Source organism: Rhamphochromis longiceps, linkage group LG7 (assembly GCF_057381845.1).
Source record: "Rhamphochromis longiceps isolate RC_006_pf linkage group LG7, R_longiceps_female_GT1.1, whole genome shotgun sequence".
Classification (NCBI taxonomy): domain Eukaryota; kingdom Metazoa; phylum Chordata; class Actinopteri; order Cichliformes; family Cichlidae; genus Rhamphochromis; species Rhamphochromis longiceps.
Window position 1 is genome coordinate 17,572,168 of NC_140563.1, and position 23,287 is coordinate 17,595,454.

The window sequence follows — 23,287 nt, forward strand, 5'->3', positions numbered from 1 at the left end:
TTGCACAACTTCATGTTCATCCAAAGAAAGAGCAAACATTTGGAAAACTATAATTTTATTGCATGCTGAACACTGGATTTGAGCAGTCTTATTCCAATAACAAATGTGGGATCAGCAGCAGCCCATTTATAAATATATACTTTGGTTTATTCCCTAACTTTTCAATAATTTGCTGTCCTTCAGCTATTTTAACCAACCAGGGATGTGATGACAGTGGAGTAGAAGCAGGATTTCACTAGACAGGTTCCTACAGGACTGCCAGACACTCACACACACAAAAGTTCCCCCTCACACTCACATTTTCAGCCAAGAACCATCAGTTACCTTAGCATCCATGTCTGTAGTGGGAGGACACTGTGGACACAAAAACTGCTATAAATGAAGGATTTTGTGTCAGCCTAAGAAGCCATTTTATCTAAGTCTGTGCATTTAAATGAACCCTCAGTTCTTTTCTCTAAGCCAGAAAGACTAGCAATTAGTTACTGGGCACAGGCTGTATGACGTTAGTGAGCTTTGGGAAACCCTGCAGGCCAGATTACAGCTTTATTATTACTAAAATGGGGGCTTTGGTTTTCAGTTGATTGATCTAGCTGAACAGTTGATTGTAGATTATAAGCTTTGGCAACCTTTTACAAGAACTATGATTTTATCTGTGATGCTGGAAACTCTAATTACCTTTTAAATGCACAGGAATGCCCCGCCTCTGAAGTTCAAAGAAACCTGTTTGTAGATTGCGTTTCCCACTGGATCTCTTTATCTGTTTTCAATGAAACTACAATAACAGCATAGGGAAACACGAGGAGTCAAACATGTTTGAATAATTTAATGAGAGAGAAAAAATTGCACTCTTCTTCCTCTATTTAATAACAAATGTATCTGTCCAGTACAGAGCCAGTAATTACAAATATTATTCATTATAGTAATTATTAGTTGGAAAAAAGTAATTAAAAGGCTAATGGCATTTTTTTTTCTTTGGCAACTGAAAACCAACGTCATGCCAGGCTAATTGCTGAAATATAAACCACTGCGCACTGCAAAGCTGTCCTGTGACCAGTAAGTGTTGTGCAGTGAATAGCGTTTTAGAAGCACGGAATAATTCTGTGGAAACCTTTATAAATTAAAACCGACACATCTGACATAAGCTAGATAAAGCAGACAAGGTACAGTAAGCAGAATAAGACAAAGTTTAAGTCCAAATTCAGAGATCAGGGAGGGAAAAGTGAGAGTCAGAGGGAGCGAGCAGGAGTCTGCCTGAGGAGGAGGGAGGCTGAGAAAGAAAAAAAGGAGAGCAGAGAGGCAGGCTTTGCCTTTTCTGGTAGTTGTAGTCACTGCAAAGACAAGCAGGAATTCTTTTTGCGCTGCAGAAGGACTGAGATATAAACCAGACTGTGGGAGCTGATATATGACAGGAGAGGAGTCTCTGTTGTCCGTGGACTAAACTTTCGCTATTGCTAAGGTATTGTAAACCAGCAGACAGAAGTTTTTATTGATTTTTTCATATGTTAAAAAAAGTTTGGGTGGGCCCTTTGTCATATTGCAATGTGTGTCTGTTAATCTGGACCCTACAAGCTGCTGTTAATTGAGTTTAAACTTTTTTTTTACATGTGCATTAAAAAGTAAATGTCCATTTCATTTAACTTAGGATACTCATGCTGACATTATATTTGTGTCTTTTAGTGAGAAAGCAAGGAGAACCTTTTGGCCACCATGGATGACGACTTTGACCGCCGCATGGAGCTGAGGAGGCAAAGGAGAGAGCAGATGCGCCTTGAAGCTGAAAAGTGAGTAATCCTGTAAAACCTGCGCAAAACAACACATGCACACACACACAAAAGACACAGTCCTGAGCATGCAGACTTAAAATTACAAGTGAAACTCACAAAAAAAGGGTGAATGCACTGTGAATATCAGAACATCTTACACCACATCATCTTAAATTAAAGCCTCATTAGCATTGTTAGCATGCAAAGTATTTGTGTCGGCTCACAAAACAAACCGGATAGATTTTATATTTGATTAGCAGGGCCTACTCACCCACTCCGAAACACACACACACACACACACACACACACACACACACACACACACACACACACACACACACACACACACACACACTTTTTTTTTTAGTTTTTAAACAGCAGCTGTTTCCCAGTCACATCTGTGGTGACACTTTTAAACCCTTGGGTGCAGTGAGCCATTCTGAAAACATTAAACAAGATGTTCCTCTTCTGATCGTTCTTCTGTGCCCTCCGATGATTGGTTCGTCTCATGGACACATGCTCAGTGAGCAGGCCTTTCTATATATGCATACTATATGTTGTTTGATGTATGGAAGGATGCATGATGGAGTTTTTTGTCTCCACACGGAGCAGAAGGAAGAGCCGATAATGGCCCAATGATCTCCACACTATCCTGAGCTCATTAAGGGGACCGTCATCTGTGCTGCTGTTTGGGTTTACCTTTCATTCTCTGTTGTTTCATTCAGTCTCTTTCATGTGCTCAGTAAATTAAACAATAATGTTTAAAAGATGGTGCTGATATCCACCCCAGTGGTGTAAAGTAGAAGGTTTGTACTTGCTGTGACCTCAGGTGGAGTAGAAACAAAGTGAGAGATGCTGACACTTAAAGATGTCAGAAGTGTTTAATCGCAGAGCTAATTAAACTGATGATCAAACACTGCGGTCACTGCATTTTACTCTCTGAATGGATTTGAAAAGATTATGATCACTTTAATCCTTTATGTGATCATATAATCAAGATGTCCAAACATAGCCCAGCATGTTGTGCTTTTTCCAGTCGGGTGCTGTCATATCAGATGTGCCATCAGTGCCCAAGCAACGAAGAGCATTCCTTGCAATTTTCTCACAGCCGGCCATGCCAAACCAGCCTGCCCTTCCTTTTATGCCTTCCAGTTCCTCTCCAAACGCTGCCGACACTGGAATGTTTTGACTGTCATTTTTATTCCAGTGCATAATAGCCTGCTCCGAGGGCTTCAGACTTACACTGCTTGAGCTGAGCTTTTTAGCCTCTTTCCTTCATTTCACTCAGCACCTCTGTTAGCCAAGTAGCTCCCATCATATTTCCCCTCATTTATTATGCTTCGTGTCCCTCGGGCTGGTTGTCTGGAAATGTAACTGTGACATTTTGACAGCACTCAGTCAGGAAGCTTCAAGCTTTGGCTGGGGTTCTCTCTAATTGGATTGCTTCCTCACTGATTTCTCTAGGTGATCCGTGCCACTTGGAGAAATCTTTGCCTGTGGATTTATTGGCTTTCCGCCTCATTTGGGTCTTTGTTGCTGTTTTAAAGACAGAAAGGATTCTTGCGGTTGCCTTCCACCTCTCGCAACATCTGTAAAAGATTGCCTCGCAGATTCAGGAAGAGCAGAGGGAAATAATACCCGTGTGCTATCAATGGACCATTTCAAGCTCCCTCTCTGTCTCATAAAGCCTGGTAATACTTAAAAAGATACTCCCAGGCATGTTGAAAGATTAACTGTGGAAGCATTCAAAGCTGGATGAAAGTCACTGACAGGAGATATGGGGTTGATGGAGAGGAACAGCATTGTTCTGCATCCCTATTCTGTTGCTTTTTCTCCCTTTTTCATATATTACATGTTGTAGTATTAAGTCCCAAGTGAGCCAGTCTTTTGAAGTACACGCATCTTCTTGGATGTGACATTTGCATGTGTAGCACGTGTGTTTATAATTATTTCTTATAGACTATTTTCCTCTCAGTTGTGGTATCTCAAATCTTCATCGTGTCTTTTAAAATCAGCTTTAGATGGTATGGCTTTAGCTTCTCATGTGGTCAACATAAAAATGTCACATATCACATATTTCTTTTGGAGGAAATTGTGTTTTTGATTTATGTGAAGTTTTTTAAATTTTTATCAGGAAAAACACTTGTTTTGTCACTTTAGGTTTCTTAAAAACATAAAATAAAATGTGTATGGGAAACTCCACTCTACACTAAAGCCTTACATAACATGTCATAGTGTGTCACAAGTAAAGTAGGCACAACCACGAGGTCCATGGAGCTCAAAGCATTTACAGTTAGGTCCATAATTTGTTTTCATCTGTTCATCTATACAGCGTCAAAGTGAATTTGCAGTCAGCTTTTAATACTATTACAAATACTAGAAGAGGAAAGTACCATTGGGAACGATCCAGCATTCTCACGTAGGCAAACGTGTAGTAAAAAGACAGAGACAGGAAGTTAAACTAATAGGCATACACAAGCAAAGTGATAGGCAAAAAACAAAAAACAAAACATGAGCCGAAACTATATCACAAACTCCAAACCAAGGCATTTACAGATTCAATAAAGGACTAGATGTTACAATCTCTGATAATGCATTGCTTCAAATGAAGAAAGTCTTGAGGGATGGCTACTATGAAGAAAGGCAGCCTGAAAGCTTTACCAGCGGGACACATCATCAGTTGTGGCTTAACTTCACAGGGTGTTTCGGGCCTTTTATCACAAATTATACCAATTTTATTTTCTGCTTCTTTTAACTTCCTTGGTTAGGTTTAGGGATTAGAAATCTGATCTAGAGTATAATTTTTAAAGACAGCTCATCAATAGTGGACCTTGGATTCATTGGGTGTTTTAGCCATTAACACTAGACAGTGATATTTTAGCACAAAAGCTGCCATTAAGCCAAAGTAGCTTTCACGTGGATTGACGTGTTTTCATGGTTTAACCCAAAAAACTAAAATGCATTTTAAACAAAAGACTGTAATTCTGCACATGTGCTCTTTCAGGACAGGTAACACCAATGATGATGATGAGGAAGAGGCTCGGGAGCGAAGGAGACGCGCAAGGGAGGAGAGAAAGAAGATGAAAGACTCAGAGGAATCTGGTACGACTGAGGTGATCGACACTAACAGGTAAGATGTGTAGCCATCATCTAGAATGAGGTTAAATAAGTAACTTCCCATTAGGGGTTTTCTTAATGAAAAAAACTTTTTTTTGACGTATGAAAAATAAATTTACACACAAGTTGAATTGTTGTGTATAAAAGCAGCACATTTTATTACCTTGGCCTATTGCACAAATTAACTGTGTCACAAAAAACAAAAAAGTGTTTTTTCATTTAATTTTATTCAAATGCTTTTTTGTTCCTGTGTAAGCGTCACTGAGAGAGAGAAAAAGAAAAACGCAGCAGCTCTACAGCCTATCTAAGTGTTTGGTATTGATAAAGCCCTCCAGCCTTAATATTTGGAAAGCTCCAGCGGTTGTGAGGTTCTTGGATTGATGTTTTCGCTGGTTAGCCACAGGAGAAAATTCCACTCAGAAAGACTTGTGGGTTCATCACACTTGATCAGACCAAAACATTTGATAGCAGCCAAGATTTTGAGGTTCGACTTTGATTGAATTTAATCTTTGGTGTTTTGTTTTTGTTCTTTAATTTTTCAGCGTGACAGAGACAGAGTCCTCCACGGCCGTAAACGAAGGGGCAGATGATGATCAAGCTTTGCTGGAGCGCCTCGCCAGAAGGGAGGAACGCAGGCAAAAGAGGATGAAGGAGGCCATGGAGAGACAGAAGGAGCTCGATCCCACAATTGGCACCACCAATGGCACAGACGTCACATTGGAAGAGCAGACTTTCATCAGCATCAGCAGGCAACAAAATACAGAGGAGGAGGAGGAGGAGAAGAAGGAGGAGGAATCTGCCCAGAAGGAGGTGACGAGAACTGATACTAACTCTTGGAGGAAAGAAGAAGAAGACACAAAGGAGGACAAGAAGGTAAGATGTGTTTCAGCCTTTTTGTTTGTTTTATAAATTATAATGTATTTACTGGGGAAAAAAGTTTTTATATTGTGATTTTTTTTATTGATTAATTGATTTATTTTTGTTGTGATTGTCAGGAATCTGTTGAAGAATCAAGAACACAAACAACAGAAAATGAGGTAGAGTTTTATGTCTTTTTACCTCTTTTAGACTCATTAATCCAACTCCATAAAACTGACGGGAAGTAAATTTAATTTGTTTTTGTAGGAAGAGACTGAGGAGAAGGCTGCAGCAACAGAGGTGGACACTGAGGAGCCAGGTTTAGAAAATAAAGATGCTGAAGATGAGCCTGCGCCTGGTGTTGACAATGAAGAAGAAGAAGAAAAGAAGAGGCAAGAAGAAGAAGAAAAGCATCAAAAGGAAATGGAAGAAAAGCGGAGGATAGAAGAGGAAGAAAGACAAAAAAGGGAAATGGAGGAAAAACTCCAGAAGGAGGAGGAAGAAAAGACACTAAGGGAGGAGGAGGAAAGGAGAAAGAAGGAAGAAGAGGAAAAACAACAGAAGGAAACTGAGGAGAGGCTTAAACAAGAGGAAGAGGAAAAACAAAAACAAGAGATGGAGGAACAAATGAAAAAAGAAGAGGAGGAAAGACAGAAAAGAGAGCTGGAAGAGAGACAAAAGAAAGAAGAGGAAGAGAAGCAGAACACCGAGGTGGAAGAGAGACTGAGAAAAGAGGAAGAGGAAAGGCAAAAAAAGGAGCTGGAGGAAAAGAAGAAGAAAGAGGAAGAGGAAAAACTGAAAAGGGAAATGGAAGAAAAGAAAAAGAAAGCAGAAGAGGAAAAACGAAAGAAGGAAATGGAAGAGAAGAAGAAAAAGGAGGAAGAGGAGAAACAAAGGAAGAAAGAAGAGGAGGAGAGACGAAAAAGGGAAGTGGAAGAGAAGAAGAAAGTAGAGGAGGAAAAAAGGAAAAAGGAGGCTGAAGAGAAGAAGAAAAAAGAGGAAGAGGATAAGCGCAAAAAGAGAGAGATGGAAGAGAAGAAGAAGAAAGAGGAGGTATTGATGGGATTTGTGGGACTTTTGTGTTAATGTAACTATTTGCAAAGTAAAAAAAACACTCTTTATTTATGTGGGTTTGTTCTTGCTTTGCTGTGTGATGTGGTTTTGTGGTTTGGTCACAGATCACAGTGCAGTCGCAGTGTTTTGCTGGAGGTGGTGATATCAAGGATGCTGCAGTGTCATAGCTCTTTAGCTTACATCTGCTTTGCATTCACTACCAGTACTCCACTATTGTTTGATGGCCTTTGTCCTGTGTGTGTGTGTGTGTGTGTGTGTGTGTGTGTGTGTGTGTGTGTGTGTGTGTGTGTGTGTGTGTGTGTGTGTGTGTGTGTGTGTGTGTGTGTGTAACACTGGATGCTTGCTGATCTTTTCTTTCTCTCTTATTTTCACATCTTCGTGTGAAGGAGGAGAAGCCGAAGAGATTTGGGTTTAAGGAGAAGGTAAAACAATACTAGCTGTCAATATTCAATATGTGTTTATTTTTCTTTTATGGAAGAAAAACTTTTCTTTTCCCGTCTTTTTTGAAAGATTGAACCAACCAAACAGAATGGAGCTGTCATTGAAAGTAAATTAAAGAAAACAGAAAAGACATCAAGGTACATCTTGGCAAACTGTCTCCACAATGTAATGGGACCACTGCTTATAGACAGTCAATGATTTTGATCACTGTTAAGTCTAATCTGCATATTTTAACATGTGAATTAAATAAACTGTGCCTGTTTGCGAGCAGGGACAATCCGCCCTCCACTAAAGCAGAAGACCTGGAGCGACAGGAGGCTGAGCGAAAACTGCAAGAGCTGAAGCGCAGACGAAACAATGCGGAAAGTGAGGAGTTTGAGAAGATGAAGCAGAAGCAGCAGGGTGCCGAGGCAGAGCTGGAGGAGCTGAAGAGGAAGAGAGAGGAGAGGAAGAAGATCCTCGAGGAAGAGGAGAGGCAAAGGAAACAGGCGCTAGAGGAAAAGAAAGCCAAGGAGCAGGCGAGGATGTGTTATTTGACATTCAGGGGTTAAATATACCAATTTAAGACAGTGCATGGGTTTGGATATGTGCTATTTATCATATGTGTGGCTACAGAAATGTGACAGCAAAATGGGGCTTTTGTAACAGGAGGAGAGAAAGAGGATGAAGGAAGAAATAGAGAAAAGGAGGGCGGAGGCTGCAGAGAAGAAGAAACAGATGGAGGAGGGGTCTACAAAACCAACCTTTACTATCAGTCCCAAAGGCTCCTCTAAGGTGAGTGTCTGAGAATTGGTTCGTACGGCTTAGTTGTCACACAAGGTTCACTGAGTTGAGTTTACACACACAGTCTCGGTTGTATTTGCCCAGATCCTGCAAAGCCAGCTAAACATATGGCCACTTATCCACAGTAGAAACAAAAAGTGTCTGTGTATCTTTTTAGAGTAATTTAAATAAATGCTTTATTATACTTTGAGCACTATAATAATAACAAACTTTGAAGTCATAGCCAGATATCTGAAAACCCAGCTGAATAGAGAAAAATGCTTTTATTATAACTTGTGTGAGTAAACTCTTGAAAATAGTGACACTGTAATAGTACAGGCTGTAAAATATAGCTGTCTTGTATAAATAATGTATCTGGTTTTTATAAACTTTTATGTAATTGAAAGAAATTCCTTGAGTTTTTTTTTTTTTGTCACCATGAGGTTGGAAGGCAACCAGAGACTCAACGACATGTACTAAGCAAATAACACACTGTTTCGTTTTCAAATCTAGGTTTTCTCACATACTGTGAGATGATTTGGAGTGCTGCCTGGTTCATTTTGTTACTTGATGACAGAGCCAGCCAACCTGTTTCCCCCTGTTTCCATGCTTTGTGCGAAGTGGAGCACAGATATTGTTGTTCTCCCTTTATGGTCAAACATTTTTTCCTGACTACTGTTTTTGTTCATTTGGCATTCCCTTATCAAGTTCTGGTTTTAATTCCACTGATATAAGCTGTATGCTATTGATTAAAAAAAATAATGACACCTTGTGGTGCAACGCTACCATAGCTTTTTTTATAGAGTGTGTCTTTTGTCGTGTCCCCCCACCTCACAGCACTGACCGGTCATGGCAGATTGCTGCCCCTTCCTGACTGTTCTTCTGATTTGGCGCTATATAAATAGAATTGAATTGAGTTGCAGAATGTGATTTGTGGCTTTGAAACGCTACTTGGTGTAAAAATCCACATTGTTTTGTGCAGATTGGGGAGAAGGCAGAATTCCTCAGTAAATCAGCCCAGAAAAGGTAAGCCACAAAAAAGATTTTTTTCCAGTACAAGAGAAAACGATAAATAAGTGGTTGGTGGCTTTTACTAATGCCCAGTGCCTGGTTCATCTGTGCAGCACCACAGCCAGAGTGTCACACACTCCTATTGTCTCCAAGATTGGCAACAGAATGGAACAATACACTTCTGCCATCCAGGTGAGAGCTGATCTCTATGTTAAATATTAATCACCATCCTTAATAAAGGTAGCAGTAATAGTCATGTTTTATTTGAACATATATTCTTTTAAGTTGCAACCAATGCAACAACCTTAAGATGGTCCATTTGAAGTCAGAGTATGATGCATCAGCTACACGAGAAACACATTTTTCTGGTGTAAATGGTTTAAATGGAGCAAGTCTCACATCATATGTATGGTTAAGTGTCATCGACTCATCTCTATTAATGGGTCAAACCAGGCTGAGAGGTGAAGTGTAGTGTTAGTTCAGTCAGATGACACAGTCAAGCTCAACCCACGGTTCATAATGACTCACATTCAGCACATCCAGTAGACCTATTTCATATGAAATAGAAGGTAAACACAGGTATTATTAATCACACCAATTAAGATTCTCCACCTAATACAATAGAATCTACACATATTTAATTAGCGATGCCTGTTTATTTACTATTTCAAATCAAAATGATTACCTGGAAAAAGTTCTATTGGCAAATCTCATTGCAGCCACTATTTAAGCTGCTTATCCTGCTTACTTGTGCTTTACAACCCACCTTCAGCCCAGCTCATCCTGGTGTCTGACTTGATTAGCGTTTGTCTGTTGTAATTTTTTCCTCCTTTGCTCCATACCCTTTGGGAGATCTTTGCTGGTGGTCTCCCTGTCCCAGGCCTTTCTTACCCACACTTCCATGTATGCACATAGATGGGTGGGTAGGTCCCAGAACAGAGCAATACTTCCAAATATAGGTTGTAGATGGAAAGAATAATTATTTTTAACTAATGTGAGTCTGACTAAAATGGTAATGGAAAAAAAAGCTGGACAGTAAATATTTGTTAAGACTGAGGAGCCATCAAGATTTAAATTTAGATAAGATTTAAAATCTTATCTAAGTAAATGTAGCAGATAAAATGTTCAATGTTAGCCTGCGAATTTGAAATATACACATATGAAGGGTGTATATTTCAAATTAAATATGTGTAGATTAAATTTTTTTTTTTTAAAGCTGTATTTTCTTCACTTGGTACTAAATGATTAAAAGTTACAGTTAGTTATATTTGTATTGCAACATGGACCTAATGTCAAAGCTCTGAAAAGTGCCGATCATCATTTTGAGGCTTTTTATCTCAGTAAATAGTAGAATAAAATTGATAAATTGAAATGAAGCACAGTTATCTTAAAATTGTGCTTAAGTACATTAATGTTCTTGGGTAAATTTAAATCTATGTTGTTATTTGTGTCCCTGAGCTTGCTCCTGTGTTTGCCCATGTAAATGTAACTAAATACATCTTTGGGTGCCTAGAAAAGCGCTATATAAATGCAGTCCATTATTATTATTATTATCTTTTTACAGGGAAACAAAGATGTAAAATCTCCCAAGTCTCCAGTGGCAGATATTCCTACGGGGGGAACACGCAGCATCAAAAGTATGTGGGAGAAAGGCAACGTGGGCAGCACCTCTGAAAGTCCCTCACCTGCAAACAAGGTAACGGAGAATGAGACAGAAAGAGGCTTAGTGTGGTTTAGTGTGTGATTGCATATTTAAAGTGTTTCTTCAGCAGGATGTGGCCGGTATCAAAGGAAGTGTGACCGGACGTGTCAACAGTTGGACGGGAAAGCCGGCAGAAGGCGAGAAGACAGTAGCGCCAGCACCTGCAGCAGCAGCACCGGCACCAGCGCCATCAGCAGCTGCAAAGCCAGCACCAGCAGCAGCAGCAAAGCCCGCAGTAAGACCTGATAAATCCTTGCCGTGATCACACATCCACACACTATTGTAAATCAGACGCCAGTCTTCAGCAGAGTAATCCCTTGATATTCTGCACATGCTGATGTGCTCATTTGCACATCAACATGCCTGTCCTTTGTTGGCTGCAGCCTTTGGGTCTGCACTCCAGGGCTGGACGGTGCTGCTGTCTTAAGTCTAGCAGCACCACATGGAGAGTTTACTGAACAGCATATGCTGTCATGGCTTTCTCTGAGTTCTTGTACACATGATGGGAAAAGCTTCAATTAATTTATTTGACCAGGAACCCATGAGAAATCTTTGTACAGAAGCAAAAAAAAGTATTTATCTATTGCAGACAACAGAAGAGCCGTGAAACACCTATCCTTTTAACATAATTTATTTTGTATTTAAATCCTATATTCCAGAAAACTGCAGTATTTTCAAACAGAAATCTCAGTTTGCATTTAACTCTCCCTGAAATGCATGTTTTAGTCCTACTGATGAGTCCATACTTTGAGTGTCCTTTGGAAAAGGAGGAAAGGGTCATATCTATTCATAGCTATCACATATTATGACATGTCACAACAAGTAGATGGAAACTTAATGATTTAATTTGTTCTCTTTATGGTCATATAGCATAAATAAATGTGTACTAGGGTAGTCAGTGAGCACTGTGTCCTCTTCTTAAAGTCAGACACCAGCTGCTAGTAAAAACTGTCTGGAGACACATTCATGGGGAGTAAGGTTGGTAGATGACGTGTGACATTGTTCTTAAGCAAAATTTATGAGCAAGATAACTTTGGTATCAAATATCTTGGCCAGAGAAGTTCTGTAACCTTGCTGTTACTCTTGCAGTAACACTTCCCCCTGATGGGTTGAAGCTGTACCGCAGTCTGGTGCATGTGTGGATATTAGCATTAAATCTTTACTGTGTCTTTACTGTGCTAGTGGTATTTTTCAGCCTTTCTGTCCTCTTTAATTGTGCTCTTTCCTTCAGCTATCCTCACTCAAGCTTTTCCTGCTGCTTTTTGTCTGCTCGTCAAACTGGTAAAGGTTTTGCATATACTTCACCAATATCACCAGTAATAACCAGAAGCCTAATAAATATGTTTGGGAACTGTATTTGCATCCATTGAAGGGAAATCATTTGGTACATTTACTCCCTGGACATTGATGACTTCATACTTCATGTGATGTTAGTTTTTAGTTCTCCTTTGCTTAAACATGTCACTTAAACCCTTTACTAAGGAATCACTGTCTTCTCAGGATGAAAGCAGTTCTATAAAGCCCTTCAAATCTGTTAGAGGACCGATAAGGAAAGCTCTCCAATGTTTTACAGACAGTCCAAGTTATTGCTACTTTTTCTCATTCCTCACCATAAAAATGGTCACACTTTCAGTTATCTGATTTAATTTAAAGTAGGTTGAGGAGAACATTTGAGACAATTTACTCATAGTACCTCTGTGCTTTCTGCTGAGAAATTTCTTTGGATAAAAGCTTCTTCTTTTCTATACTTTTTGCTTAAGTAGCTGGTCTAAATATTTCTTCTGGCACTTCCCAGGGCTAACAATCTTTTTGTGCATTTTGTTTGTGACAGGATGTGAAACCAGCTGATGTGGGCAATAAGCGTGGCATGTGGGAAGCAAAGAAGGGCTCTACGCCTGGAAAGGTAAAGACACAGACACTGTTCTTTGAAGGGGCAATGTTAGTGTTTTAAAGGATTTACAATGATGTGGTAATAGTTGTTTTTCTTGATGTAGTCTACCTAATACATGAGTGAAAGTGGTCATTTGTGAAAATGTGACTCCAAGCTGATGTTACTTATTTGGAATCTTAAGTAAAAACATAAGATACACGGCTGCTCCAGTAATTCACTCGTTCCACATTTTGTCATGTTATAGTCTTATTTGTGTTTCACCTCAAAGTTCTACACACGATACACCATAATGACGAAGTGAAAAAAGATTGCTTGAAATTCTTGCAAATTTATTACAAAATATAATAAATAAATAAAAATACTCAAAACTGAGCTCAGATGCATCCTGAGCATCTGTCACATCTTTCTACAACTTAACTGGAGTTCACCTGTGGTAGATTCAGTTGATTTGACATGATTTGGAAAGGCACACACTTGTCTATATAAGGTCCCATACTAGACAGTGCACAAACCAAGCCATGAAGTCTAAGGCATTGAGCACAGATCTGGGGAAAAGTGCAGAAATTTCTCTGGCCACTGATGGAGGCCACTGTGCTCCCTGGGAGCACAGTGGCCTCCATCACCTGTAAATGAAGAACTTTGGACTCTTGGTAAAGTTGGCTGCCCGGCCAATCTGAGAAATTAGGGTAGAATGGCCCGAGTCAGCGACTTGACCAAGAACTCGATGGTGACTTTGATAAAGACAGGAGAACCTTCCAGAAGGACAACTATTTCTACAGCACTCCAGTAATCAGGCCTGTATGAGTGGCAAGATGGAAGCCAATCCTCAGCAAAAGGAATATGACAGCCCACCTGGAGTTTGCCATATGCTTACCTGAAGGACTTTCAGACCACAACAAACAAAATTCTCTGTTCTGATGAAACAAAGATCGAACTCTTTGGCCTGAATGCCAAGAGTAATGTCTGGAGGAAACCAGACAGTGCTCATGGCCGGGCCAGTGCCATTCCTATAGTGAAGCATGGTGGTGGCAGCATCATCCTTTTGGATGTTTTTCAGCAGCAGGAACTGGGAGACTAGTCAGGGTCAGAGAAAAGATGAATGCAACAATTTACAGAGATGTACTTGATGATAAGCTGCACAAAAGCACTCTGGACTAGGGCGAAGGTTCATTTTCCACCAGGACTATGACCCAAACCTCTAAGATCATATTGAAAAAGACTTGAAGCTGTAACTGCTGCCAAAGGTGCTTCAATAAAGTGTTGAGCAAAGGCTGTAAATCCTTATGTACATGTTATTTTTTTATTTTTAATACATGTCAGAGAATGTATCAAGCATTTTTTTTTTCACCTTCACCTTCATTATGGAGCACTGTATGAAGAACTTTGAGGTGAAAAATGAATTTGATCCATCTGGAACAAAATATGGAAAAAAGAAAGCACTGTGAATACTTAGATGATAATTTGCCTGAATACCAGTAGATGATTTGTCTTCCCTCATTTATTTTGTTTCCTTTATTCCTTCTGCTTGCACAGGTGGCTGTGGGAGGCAAGTTTTCTCGTTAATGGTAAGCTTCTGAAGTGACTGTATGCAGTGGTCAAATGTAACTAAGTACCCTTACTCAATACTGAACATTTATCATTGCACAAGTAAAAATAAATAGTCTAACATACAGTAACACTTGTGCATAACTATAATATACCACTAAAAGAGTTTAATAGTTGTTCCTTGTTTAATGTCAGAGAAAAGGTTTAACAAATACTAAACAGATAGACTCTCTTATGGTAGAGTTAATATGAAGTGACACCTAGCTAGCTTACAGAGATGGGAAATTAGGGCAAACAACCGATCATTTAAAAAACAATAGTTCAAAGTTCAAACTTATTTATATAGCAGTTTTAAAACAACAGGTGTTGACCAAAGTACTGTCCAATAACATGGACAAGGCAATAAATATAAAAAAAAACAGAATAGTATTTTAGAAGAGAATAAAATCATAAAAAGAGAATAAAATCATAAAAAAGAATAATAGTAACAAACTCATGATGAATCAAAAGCCAGAGAATAAAAACGGGTCTTTAGACGACTTTTAAAAGTATCCAGTGTTGGGGAGGATCTGATAATCAAAGGCAATGTATTCCAAAGTTTGGGGGCAGTCACAGCAAATGCCCGGTCTCCTCTGTGTTTTAATCTGGACCTAGGGATAACCAAAAGCATTTGGTCTGCAGACCTCAAGGATCTTGGGGGAGAATACCAGGTTAGGAGATCAGCAAGATATGTAGGGGCTTTCTTTGCAAGCTCCTTTGACAGCAAGATATGTAGGGGCTAGTCTATGCAACGACTTAAAAACAAGTGTTAAGATCTTAAAGTCAATTCAAAAGCTGACTGGCAGCCAGTGTAGTGATGCAAGTATAGGAGATATATGATCTCGCTTGTGTGTGCCAGTTAGGAGCTAGCTGCAGTCGGCCAGTTGATGAAGAGGTGACACCAGACTAGAGACTATTACAGAAGTCGAGGCGAGATGAGATGAAGGCATGGATCGCTTTCTCAAAATCTCTGAAACAGAGAAAGATAAGATAAGATAAGATAAGATAAGATAAGATAAGATAAGATAAGATAACCTTTATTAGTCCCACATGTGGGAAATTTGTTTTGTCACAGCAGGAGTGGACAGTGCAAAAGTTATGAGGCAAAAATTAGAATACAATAAGAATAAATACAGTACACAACTGTACAGAATAGAATAAAATAAAATACTATATACAGTAGAATAAAATAAAATAAATATACAATAAGATAAAAATAGAATACAAATACAAATACTATATACAACTGAGTAAAAATACAACGATGACAGAAAGGATTATTGCACTTAGTATTATTGCATATGTATGGATGTGTGTGCTTGATCAGTTAAAGTCTTTATTATGGAGTCTGACAGCAGTGGGGAGGAAAGACCTGCGAAATCTCTCCGTCCCACACCGTGGGTGCCGCAGTCTCCCACTGAAGGAGCTGCTCAGTGCTGTCACAGTCTGCTGCATGGGGTGGGAGATGTTGTCCATCAGGGATGACAGCTTAGCCGCCGTTCTCCTGTCACTCACCACCTCCACTGGGTCCAGAGGGCATCCTAGAACAGAGCTGGCCCTTCGGATCACCCTGTTCAGTCTCTTCTTGTCCCCAGCAGAGATGCTGCCGCCCCAGCAGACCACACCATAAAAGATAGCAGAAGCCACAACAGAGTCATAGAAGGTCTTCAGGAGTGGGCCCTCCACTCCAAACGACCTGAGTCTCCGCAGCAGGTACAGCCTGCTCTGCCCTTTCCTGTAGAGGGCGTCTGAGTTATGAGTCCAGTCCAGTCTATTGTTCAGATGAACACCAAGGTACCTGTAGCTGTCCACAGCCTCAATGTCCATACCTTGGATGTTCAGTGGTTGCAGTGGAGAATGCTTGTGCCTGCGGAAGTCTACCACCAGTTCCTTGGTTTTACTGGCGTTGATCTGGAGGTAGTTCAGCTGGCACCAGTCCACAAAGTCTTGGGTCAGACCTCTGTACTCCTTGTCGTCCCCATCAGTGATGAGGCCGACTATTGCAGAGTCATCAGAGAACTTCTGCAGGAAGCACTGGGTGGAATTGTGGGAGAAGTCTGCAGTGTAGATGGTGAAGAGGAACGGAGCCAGAACCGTTCCCTGTGGGGCCCCCGTACTGCAGACGACCCTGTCCGACACACAGCCCTGAGTCCTCACATACTGTGGTCGGTCGGTGAGGTAGTCCAGGATCCAGGTAGTGAGGTGATGGTCCACTCCAGAGTTCACCAGCTTGTCCTTTAGAACCGAGGGAAGAATAGTGTTGAAGGCACTGGAGAAATCAAAGAACATGATTCTCACAGTGCTTCCAGCGGTCTCCAGGTGAGCGAGGGAACGATGTAGGAGGTGAATGACGGCATCATCCGCTCCAATGCCAGGCTGGTAGGCAAACTGAAGTGGGTCCAGTGATAAGCTTATTAGGCGCCGAAGCTGAGCCAGGACCAACCGCTCCAGGGTCTTCATCAGGTGGGATGTCAGAGCCACCGGCCTGTAGCTGTTGAGGTCCTTGGGGCGTGAAGTCTTTGGCACTGGTACAACACAGGAGGTTTTCCAGAGCTGTGGGACTCTTCCCAGCCTCAGGCTCAGGTTGAAGAGGTGCTCCATCACCCCACACAGTTGGTCCGCGCAGGACCTGACGACCCTCGAGCTGATGCCATCTGGACCCGCTGCCTTCTTGCCATTAATCCTCCTCAGTTCCCTCCTAACCTGGGTGGTTGAGAGAGACAGGCTGGAGCCTTGTGTTGAGTGTGTATTGGATGCTGCAGTTGGGGGTGGGGGGGAGTGAGCAGGGTGAATAGAGGAGGTGTGAAGTGTCTGGGCTTAACTTTTGTAATTAGGTGAAGATGAAGGAAACTGGTTATGACTACATTATTTATCTGTTTATGAAATGTTAAATTGCTGTCAAAAATCACCCCTAAATTTCTTGCAAATGGTTTTTTATCACTTTCTAAGGGGCCATGGTCATAATGGTCAGAAGGACCAAAGACAATGACCTCAGTTTTCTGTTCATTTAGATTTAGAAAATTTAGAGCCATCCATGCCTTGACATCTTCTAGACAATCAAACAGTCCCTTCAGAGGATTCACAGATTTTCATTTTAGTGGAAGGTAAATCTGAGAATCATCTGCGTAACAGTGAAACGAAATTCCATATTTTTTAAAAATAGATCCCAACGGGAGCATATAAATTGAAAAAAGGACTGGACCAAGGATAGAGCCCTGGGGGACCCCGCAAAAAAGGGTCGTCTTTGGAGACAATGTGTCTCTGAATCTAACAGAGAAAGTACGATTAGATAAGTAGGATTTAAACCATTCCAAAGCAAGCCCTTTAATTCCGGCACATTGTTCCAGTCAAGAGATAAGAATCCTGTGATCTACTGTGTCAAAAGCAGCACTGAGGTCTAATAATATTAAAATAACAGAATCTCCCGAGTTGGTAAAAGTTAAAAGGTCATTAGAAACTTTAAAAGAAAATAAATCTGCGTATAATTTCAAGTGGGTTAAATTCTAGACTATTTGTCTTTATCCAGTGACTTCCTGTTCATGGAGTCTCCAATGACCAGAACCCCTTTGGTAACCAAACCAACTGCTAGCTGTAGCTTTCTTCCTTCCTTTCTTCCTTCACAGACATAGCTGTAGCTTTGTATTTACAAACTTAAGTGTGGTATAGGTCACCACTTCCTTTATCAGAAATAGACAGCCTAGAATAAAGTAAAGGGCGAATGACAACACACATTTCCTAAAATATCAAATTAGTCCTTTTGCTGGAGATATTTTTAGTGTCTCTACATTGGGGTTAGCTCTACTTTCACTCGGGCAAAGTGAATACTTCTTTTAACACTGCAAAGCTGAACATCGTACATGTTAAACCAGGGCTTTATGTTGGTCAGTCCTGGGGGAAGCAAACTTGAGATGAAGTGTGTCTGCTCTTCAAAACATGTACTGGACAAGTACAATAAGCCTTGACTGATTTATAGCCCAGCAGGAGCTCGTAACTACTACTACCCACCAACTTCTCTTTCTACCAGCGTAGCTGCTCACTGTAAATCAAATCTGCTGCTGGAGATTTTTGGGCACGGGCTCAGCTCTGTGGCACTGCGATCTATATTTAAAAAAACCCTCACCCTGACCTTGTTTCCCAGTATAAAGAAAGTTCCAGACTCCTGGGATGACTGTCATGTTTTTGCTGTGGGCTGTTCCCCAAGTTCCACCTGGACTTGGGGAACCGTGCGGAGTGTCAGAGAGCTGTCAGGCATACCAGAGTGCAGCTGCTTGATTGTCACATTACAACTGACTGCTGAAAAGGATTACTAGCCATTTAAGAAGCAAATCGGGCTCGATCACCAGGCTTATTCACTCAGTGCTAATGATAAAAACCTAAGATGAGCTACCACAGCTACATAGGACAAGTTAAAACGTTTGACTTTACAACATAAATCATGAAAAAGATATTGACTTTGGCATAATAAAGCTGCCTTGCTTCTTCGTGTTCAAATATCACGTTTCTTCTGACATGAAGGCATCAGTGCTTGGGCCAAAGTGTGAACAATAGGAGTGGAAAAGTGTTTGTCGAGTGTCAACTTCAACTCTAAATAGCACTCCTTGCTTGTAGCCTTCCAACTTCTTCATCAGAAATAGACGGCTGAGCAATGAAGTAAAGGGCAAATGACCAAGTTACAGCTTTCAGTCACAAAGCAAAGTGTCCTAACTCTGAACAACAACAACAGCGGCACTGAACATGCATTATATTGTATTTATAGAGAACAATGGTCGTGAAAGCATTGATTAATGATGCTGAGGCTAGTGGCTGATGATCTTTATGTTTTAAAGTTGACACACTTGAAGGAAAATATGCACTGATCAGTTTTAAGCTGCTTTCCCCTCTTGTATCTGTGGAAGTATTGTCTGTTAAATTGTCTGTTAAAATGTTTGAGGCCCATATCAAACATGGCCAAGTATGTCCTCCTTCATTTCTTAGTTTTTTGCATATTTGGTACACTTTCATGTTTCAGATATTCAAATAAATTTTAACAATAAGCATAAATACAAAATGCAGCTTTTAAATGAAAATTTCATTTATTAAGGGAAAAGGTTAACCAAACCAACCTGGACCTGTGTGAAACAGTAAGTGCTCCCTAAAACTAATGATTGGTTGTGTGACCACTGGCAGCAGGAACTGCAATTAAGTGTTTGTGATACCTGGCAATGAGTCTTTCACATTGCTGTGGAGCAGTTTTGGTTCACTTCTCTTTGCAGAATCGTTTTAGTTCAGCCACACTGGATGGAAACGGCCTGCTTAAGATAATGCCAAAGCATCTCAATCTGATTTAAGTCCAGACTACTCAAAACCTTCATTTTGTTTGTATTTTTATTTTGGGGGGCAATTCAGAGGTGGACTTGGTGGTGTGTTTCTTATCATTGTCTTATTGCATAACTTAAGTGAGCTTGAGCTTCAGGCCATGAACTTATGGCCTGACATTCTCCTTCAGGATTTCTGCTAGACAGCAGAATTTATGGTTCGTCAAGGTCCTGAAGTATGATCCGCTGGTATGATCTGTTTATGAAATGCTGTGTTAGTTTTATGCCAGATGTAATAGGACTCAAACCTTCCAAAAAGTTCAACCTTTGTCTATTCAGTCCACAGAATATTTTCCCAAATGTCATCAAGATGTTTTTTGGCAAATGTGAGGCGAGCTTTTGTGTTCTTTTTGGTCAGCAGTGGTTTTCTCCTTGGAACTCTGTATTGTTGAATCATGACCTTAATCTAACGAGTAAAGTCTTCTGTTCTTTAGATAGTGTTCTGGGTTCTTTTGTGACCTCCTGGATGACTTGTAGATGCATTCTCAGAGTAATTTTCGTGGACGATCACCCCTGGGAAGGTTTATCACTGCTCCAAGGTTTCTCCATTTGTGGATAAAGGCCTTCGTCATGGTTCACTGGAGTCCCAAAGCCTTAGAAATGGCTTTGTAAGCATTTCCAGACTGATAGATGTCAGTGACTTTGTTTCTCATTGTTTTTAAGTTTCTTTCTTTCTTTAAGATCTTTTAGGCTCCTTCATTTTGTGGAAGGTTGTTGACAGGTTCTGTTTGATTGACTTAACAGATCTGCCAAGAATCAGGCCTAAGTGTGGCAAGCTAAAGTGAACACAGCTTTCCAAAAAAAGTGTAAAAAAATTGTTCGATTGAGGATCTGAAAGATGTAAGTGTGACAATATGCAAAAAAGAAAATAAAATAAAAAAGAAGAAATCTGAAAGGGGCAAATACTTTTTCACAGCATTGTAGAAATTGCTTCAGGTTGCTCTATAAAACACACCACTAAGGCAGAGTATACGAAAATAACGATTATGACCGTGACTCGTGCACCGTTACTTCAGTACAGTGTAAGCATGAAGCGTGGTGTTGGAAACAAGAAAAGCATTTTTTAGTTTTGTAATCTCAATGATTTTACTAAAGTTTGTTTTAATACCATTTAGAGGCTGATATATATAAAATAGTTTATACCTTAAAAACATGGCATTTTTTCTACTTTTCTCTATTTTAAAATATTTTTTTATTCATTAAGGGATAAAAGTAGATTTCCAACATCAAAGAAGATTTTTGTACCAACAAAATAAAATTTACAACATTTGGAATTTATTCATTGTTCAGATTTATATATTGGTTATTGGTTATTATGCACATTGTTGTCTATTTCGATAAAATTTTAGAAACTTGCAGAAGAAATAGTAAATTTTTGTATGTAATGTAAATAATATTGTGGGATTTTATCAAGGTGATATCTGTTCTGTTTATATTCACATATTCACCTGTGGTGTCTCACCTTACTCTAACAGTGACTTTATCAGCAATGGACACAATGAGAAACTGATCTTTAATGTCTTTCTGTTTCTTTTATAGCAGGAGTGAGACCCTAACCATTGACATCCCAGTTACACCTGTTCAAACTCACACTTCTGCTGCTCTACGTTCACACCTGTTCCTCTTCAGCACGCCCGTATTTTGCATGAGGTTCGCATCACAATGAGGGAGAAGGGAATGACATAATGGGATTCCTGTGTCAAAGTCTTCCAGCTCTAGCTTTACAGTATCAGTACCTTTGCACTGCCACCTATTTTGACTTAGCCATGCTTCAAGAGTTTCATCAAAAATGAAAAGATGATGGCTTGACTTGATATGTGACTATAAGAAATTTAAAAGAATATTACACTTTCTAATTGTTTTTACATGGTTAATACTCAGTAGTAAACTAAAACTGTCCATTAGCTGTTGCTGTCACTATTTTTCATTCAAGCATTCTGCAAGTTATTTTGCTTTCAGCTCTCATTAGCAGGTCTATAATTCATGTGGTGCATTTGGGCTTTGACATTATGTCATATAGCTTATACCCAGTAATTAGTATTCTTGCTTTATAGTGATACATGCACACTGCTTTTTGTGATGAAAGTTATGGTTTTGATTCCATAGAAAGTATACTGTACTCCACAGCTGGATATTGGATGAAAAGCTTGTATATAATTTACTTGTTTTGTAGGTTTTCGTTTCTACTAAGGCATCCATCATAAAGGGTTTCTGACGTATTTAATAAGGCCTTTGCATGTACTTAATATAGATCAGTTAGACGTAATTAACAAGTCTGTGGTTGTGAAGCAATAAAGAAATCTCTTTGGCTAATGTTTACAATTTTGATAAAAGTTTTTAATATTTTTTTTAACAATAATAAGTTGTGCACAAACACTCATAAATAAACCATTAAATGAATGACTTTGATGTTCGCAAAGGATGGCAAAACTATCCGAGTGATTCAGCTCTTCAAGAGAGAAATATATCAACATCTATGTAGGGGTGGGGAACGCCAGGCCTCAAGGGCCAGTGTCCTACAGGTTTTCTAAAACCTTCAAGATACCGGCCCTTGAGGCCTGGATTCCCCAACCCCTGGTCTACTGGATGGATTAATCTATTAGACATTCATGTTCTGTTAGTCATTTTTAAATACCTTGTCATGCAAACGTACTCACTAAAAATGGAAGACGTGATAAATATTTTTACCTGCTGAACATTGTAGTTTCTATTCCTATTGTGAGCATGGCATCAGTGTGACTCTTCGGATGTAGTATGAAGAGCACACAGAGAAAACACAGACTATCTGATCACTCACCTCGTGATTAACTTCAAAAGGCAACTGGCTCTTAGTTCATTCACTCGTCATTTAGTCAAATTTACAACTCCAAAATGGATGATGCACGATAATAGTAAGAAAGCCGATAAGCCTTGATAAAGGCGCTCTTATTAAAATTCTAATTAAAAAACACACAAGGATCCACACCTCAAATCATAAGTTAACACTGGCACATCCTGCCTAGGCCTGCTACAGCTGCGTGAAACATTTTCACGAATAACATCCAGCTTTGTTACTGTTATGGCTTTTTTTTTTTTGCAAAAAAAAGTCTATGAATACTTGTGTATGCAAGTATCTACTGTAACAACAGTTCAGTGAACAAATCTTATTGTATTCAACAAACAGGTTATAGTCTGGCTGCTTTGCTTATCTATTGTGCATTTACATGCCACCTACTTCAGCTTTTTATGCGTTGCAGAAACATTAGAGACCTGCAAGACAATCGCAACATGCACTCTGTTTAAAAAAAGCCTGTAATTAACAGTGAATGTAACCCGGTGTTCCTGTCAGCAGTGCACATACGTTCAATTCTGCCTAAATGTATTGTGACACTTTCAGCATTTTTTTTATTGATTGCCTTGTTTGAGTTGTTTACAAATATTGTATGTATGGCTTCAGCAATAAAAAAAAATGGAGGAAAAAAAGTTCTGGTTCTGTTTTAATTTTAACCAATGAAAGGAAATGCTGTCATTTGTAACCATTTGTGAAATTATGGTGTGTTGAAAACACAGTGGAGGGTGACGAGGCAGGAATCTACCTGCAAAACATGTAGCACGTGTGTGTGTGTGTGTGTGTGTGTGTGTGTGTGTGTGTGTGTGTGTGTGTGTGTGTGTGTGTGTGTGTGTGTGTGTGTGTGTGTGTGTGTTAGTATCTAGTTCCTTGTGTGTCTGTAATGTCCAGCTCTCTAACAAT

The 23,287-nt window shown here is 39.8% G+C and overlaps 1 protein-coding gene across 5 annotated transcripts; it reads left to right on the top strand.

Annotated features, from left to right (window-relative positions):
- The first annotated feature begins 1,329 nt into the window (after nt 1-1,329).
- LOC146665143 (uncharacterized) lies at nt 1,330-23,001 on the top strand. 5 transcript variants are annotated; one of them, XM_085412631.1, is made up of 17 exons: nt 1,330-1,456; nt 1,678-1,781; nt 4,768-4,893; nt 5,423-5,753; nt 5,876-5,917; nt 6,006-6,791; nt 7,199-7,234; nt 7,323-7,390; nt 7,522-7,771; nt 7,902-8,027; nt 8,998-9,041; nt 9,140-9,218; nt 10,591-10,722; nt 10,796-10,963; nt 12,560-12,631; nt 14,153-14,184; nt 21,097-23,001. In XM_085412631.1, the coding sequence occupies exons 2-16, from the start codon at nt 1,708-1,710 to the stop codon at nt 14,180-14,182; spliced, it is 2,364 nt and encodes a 787-aa protein (XP_085268757.1). In that variant the 5' UTR covers nt 1,330-1,456; nt 1,678-1,707; the 3' UTR covers nt 14,183-14,184; nt 21,097-23,001. The 5 variants fall into 5 exon arrangements, with proteins under 5 accessions (XP_085268757.1, XP_085268758.1, XP_085268760.1 ...); XM_085412632.1 differs by having other exon boundaries at nt 21,100-23,001; XM_085412634.1 differs by having other exon boundaries at nt 10,799-10,963.
- The last annotated feature ends 286 nt before the right edge of the window (nt 23,002-23,287 follow it).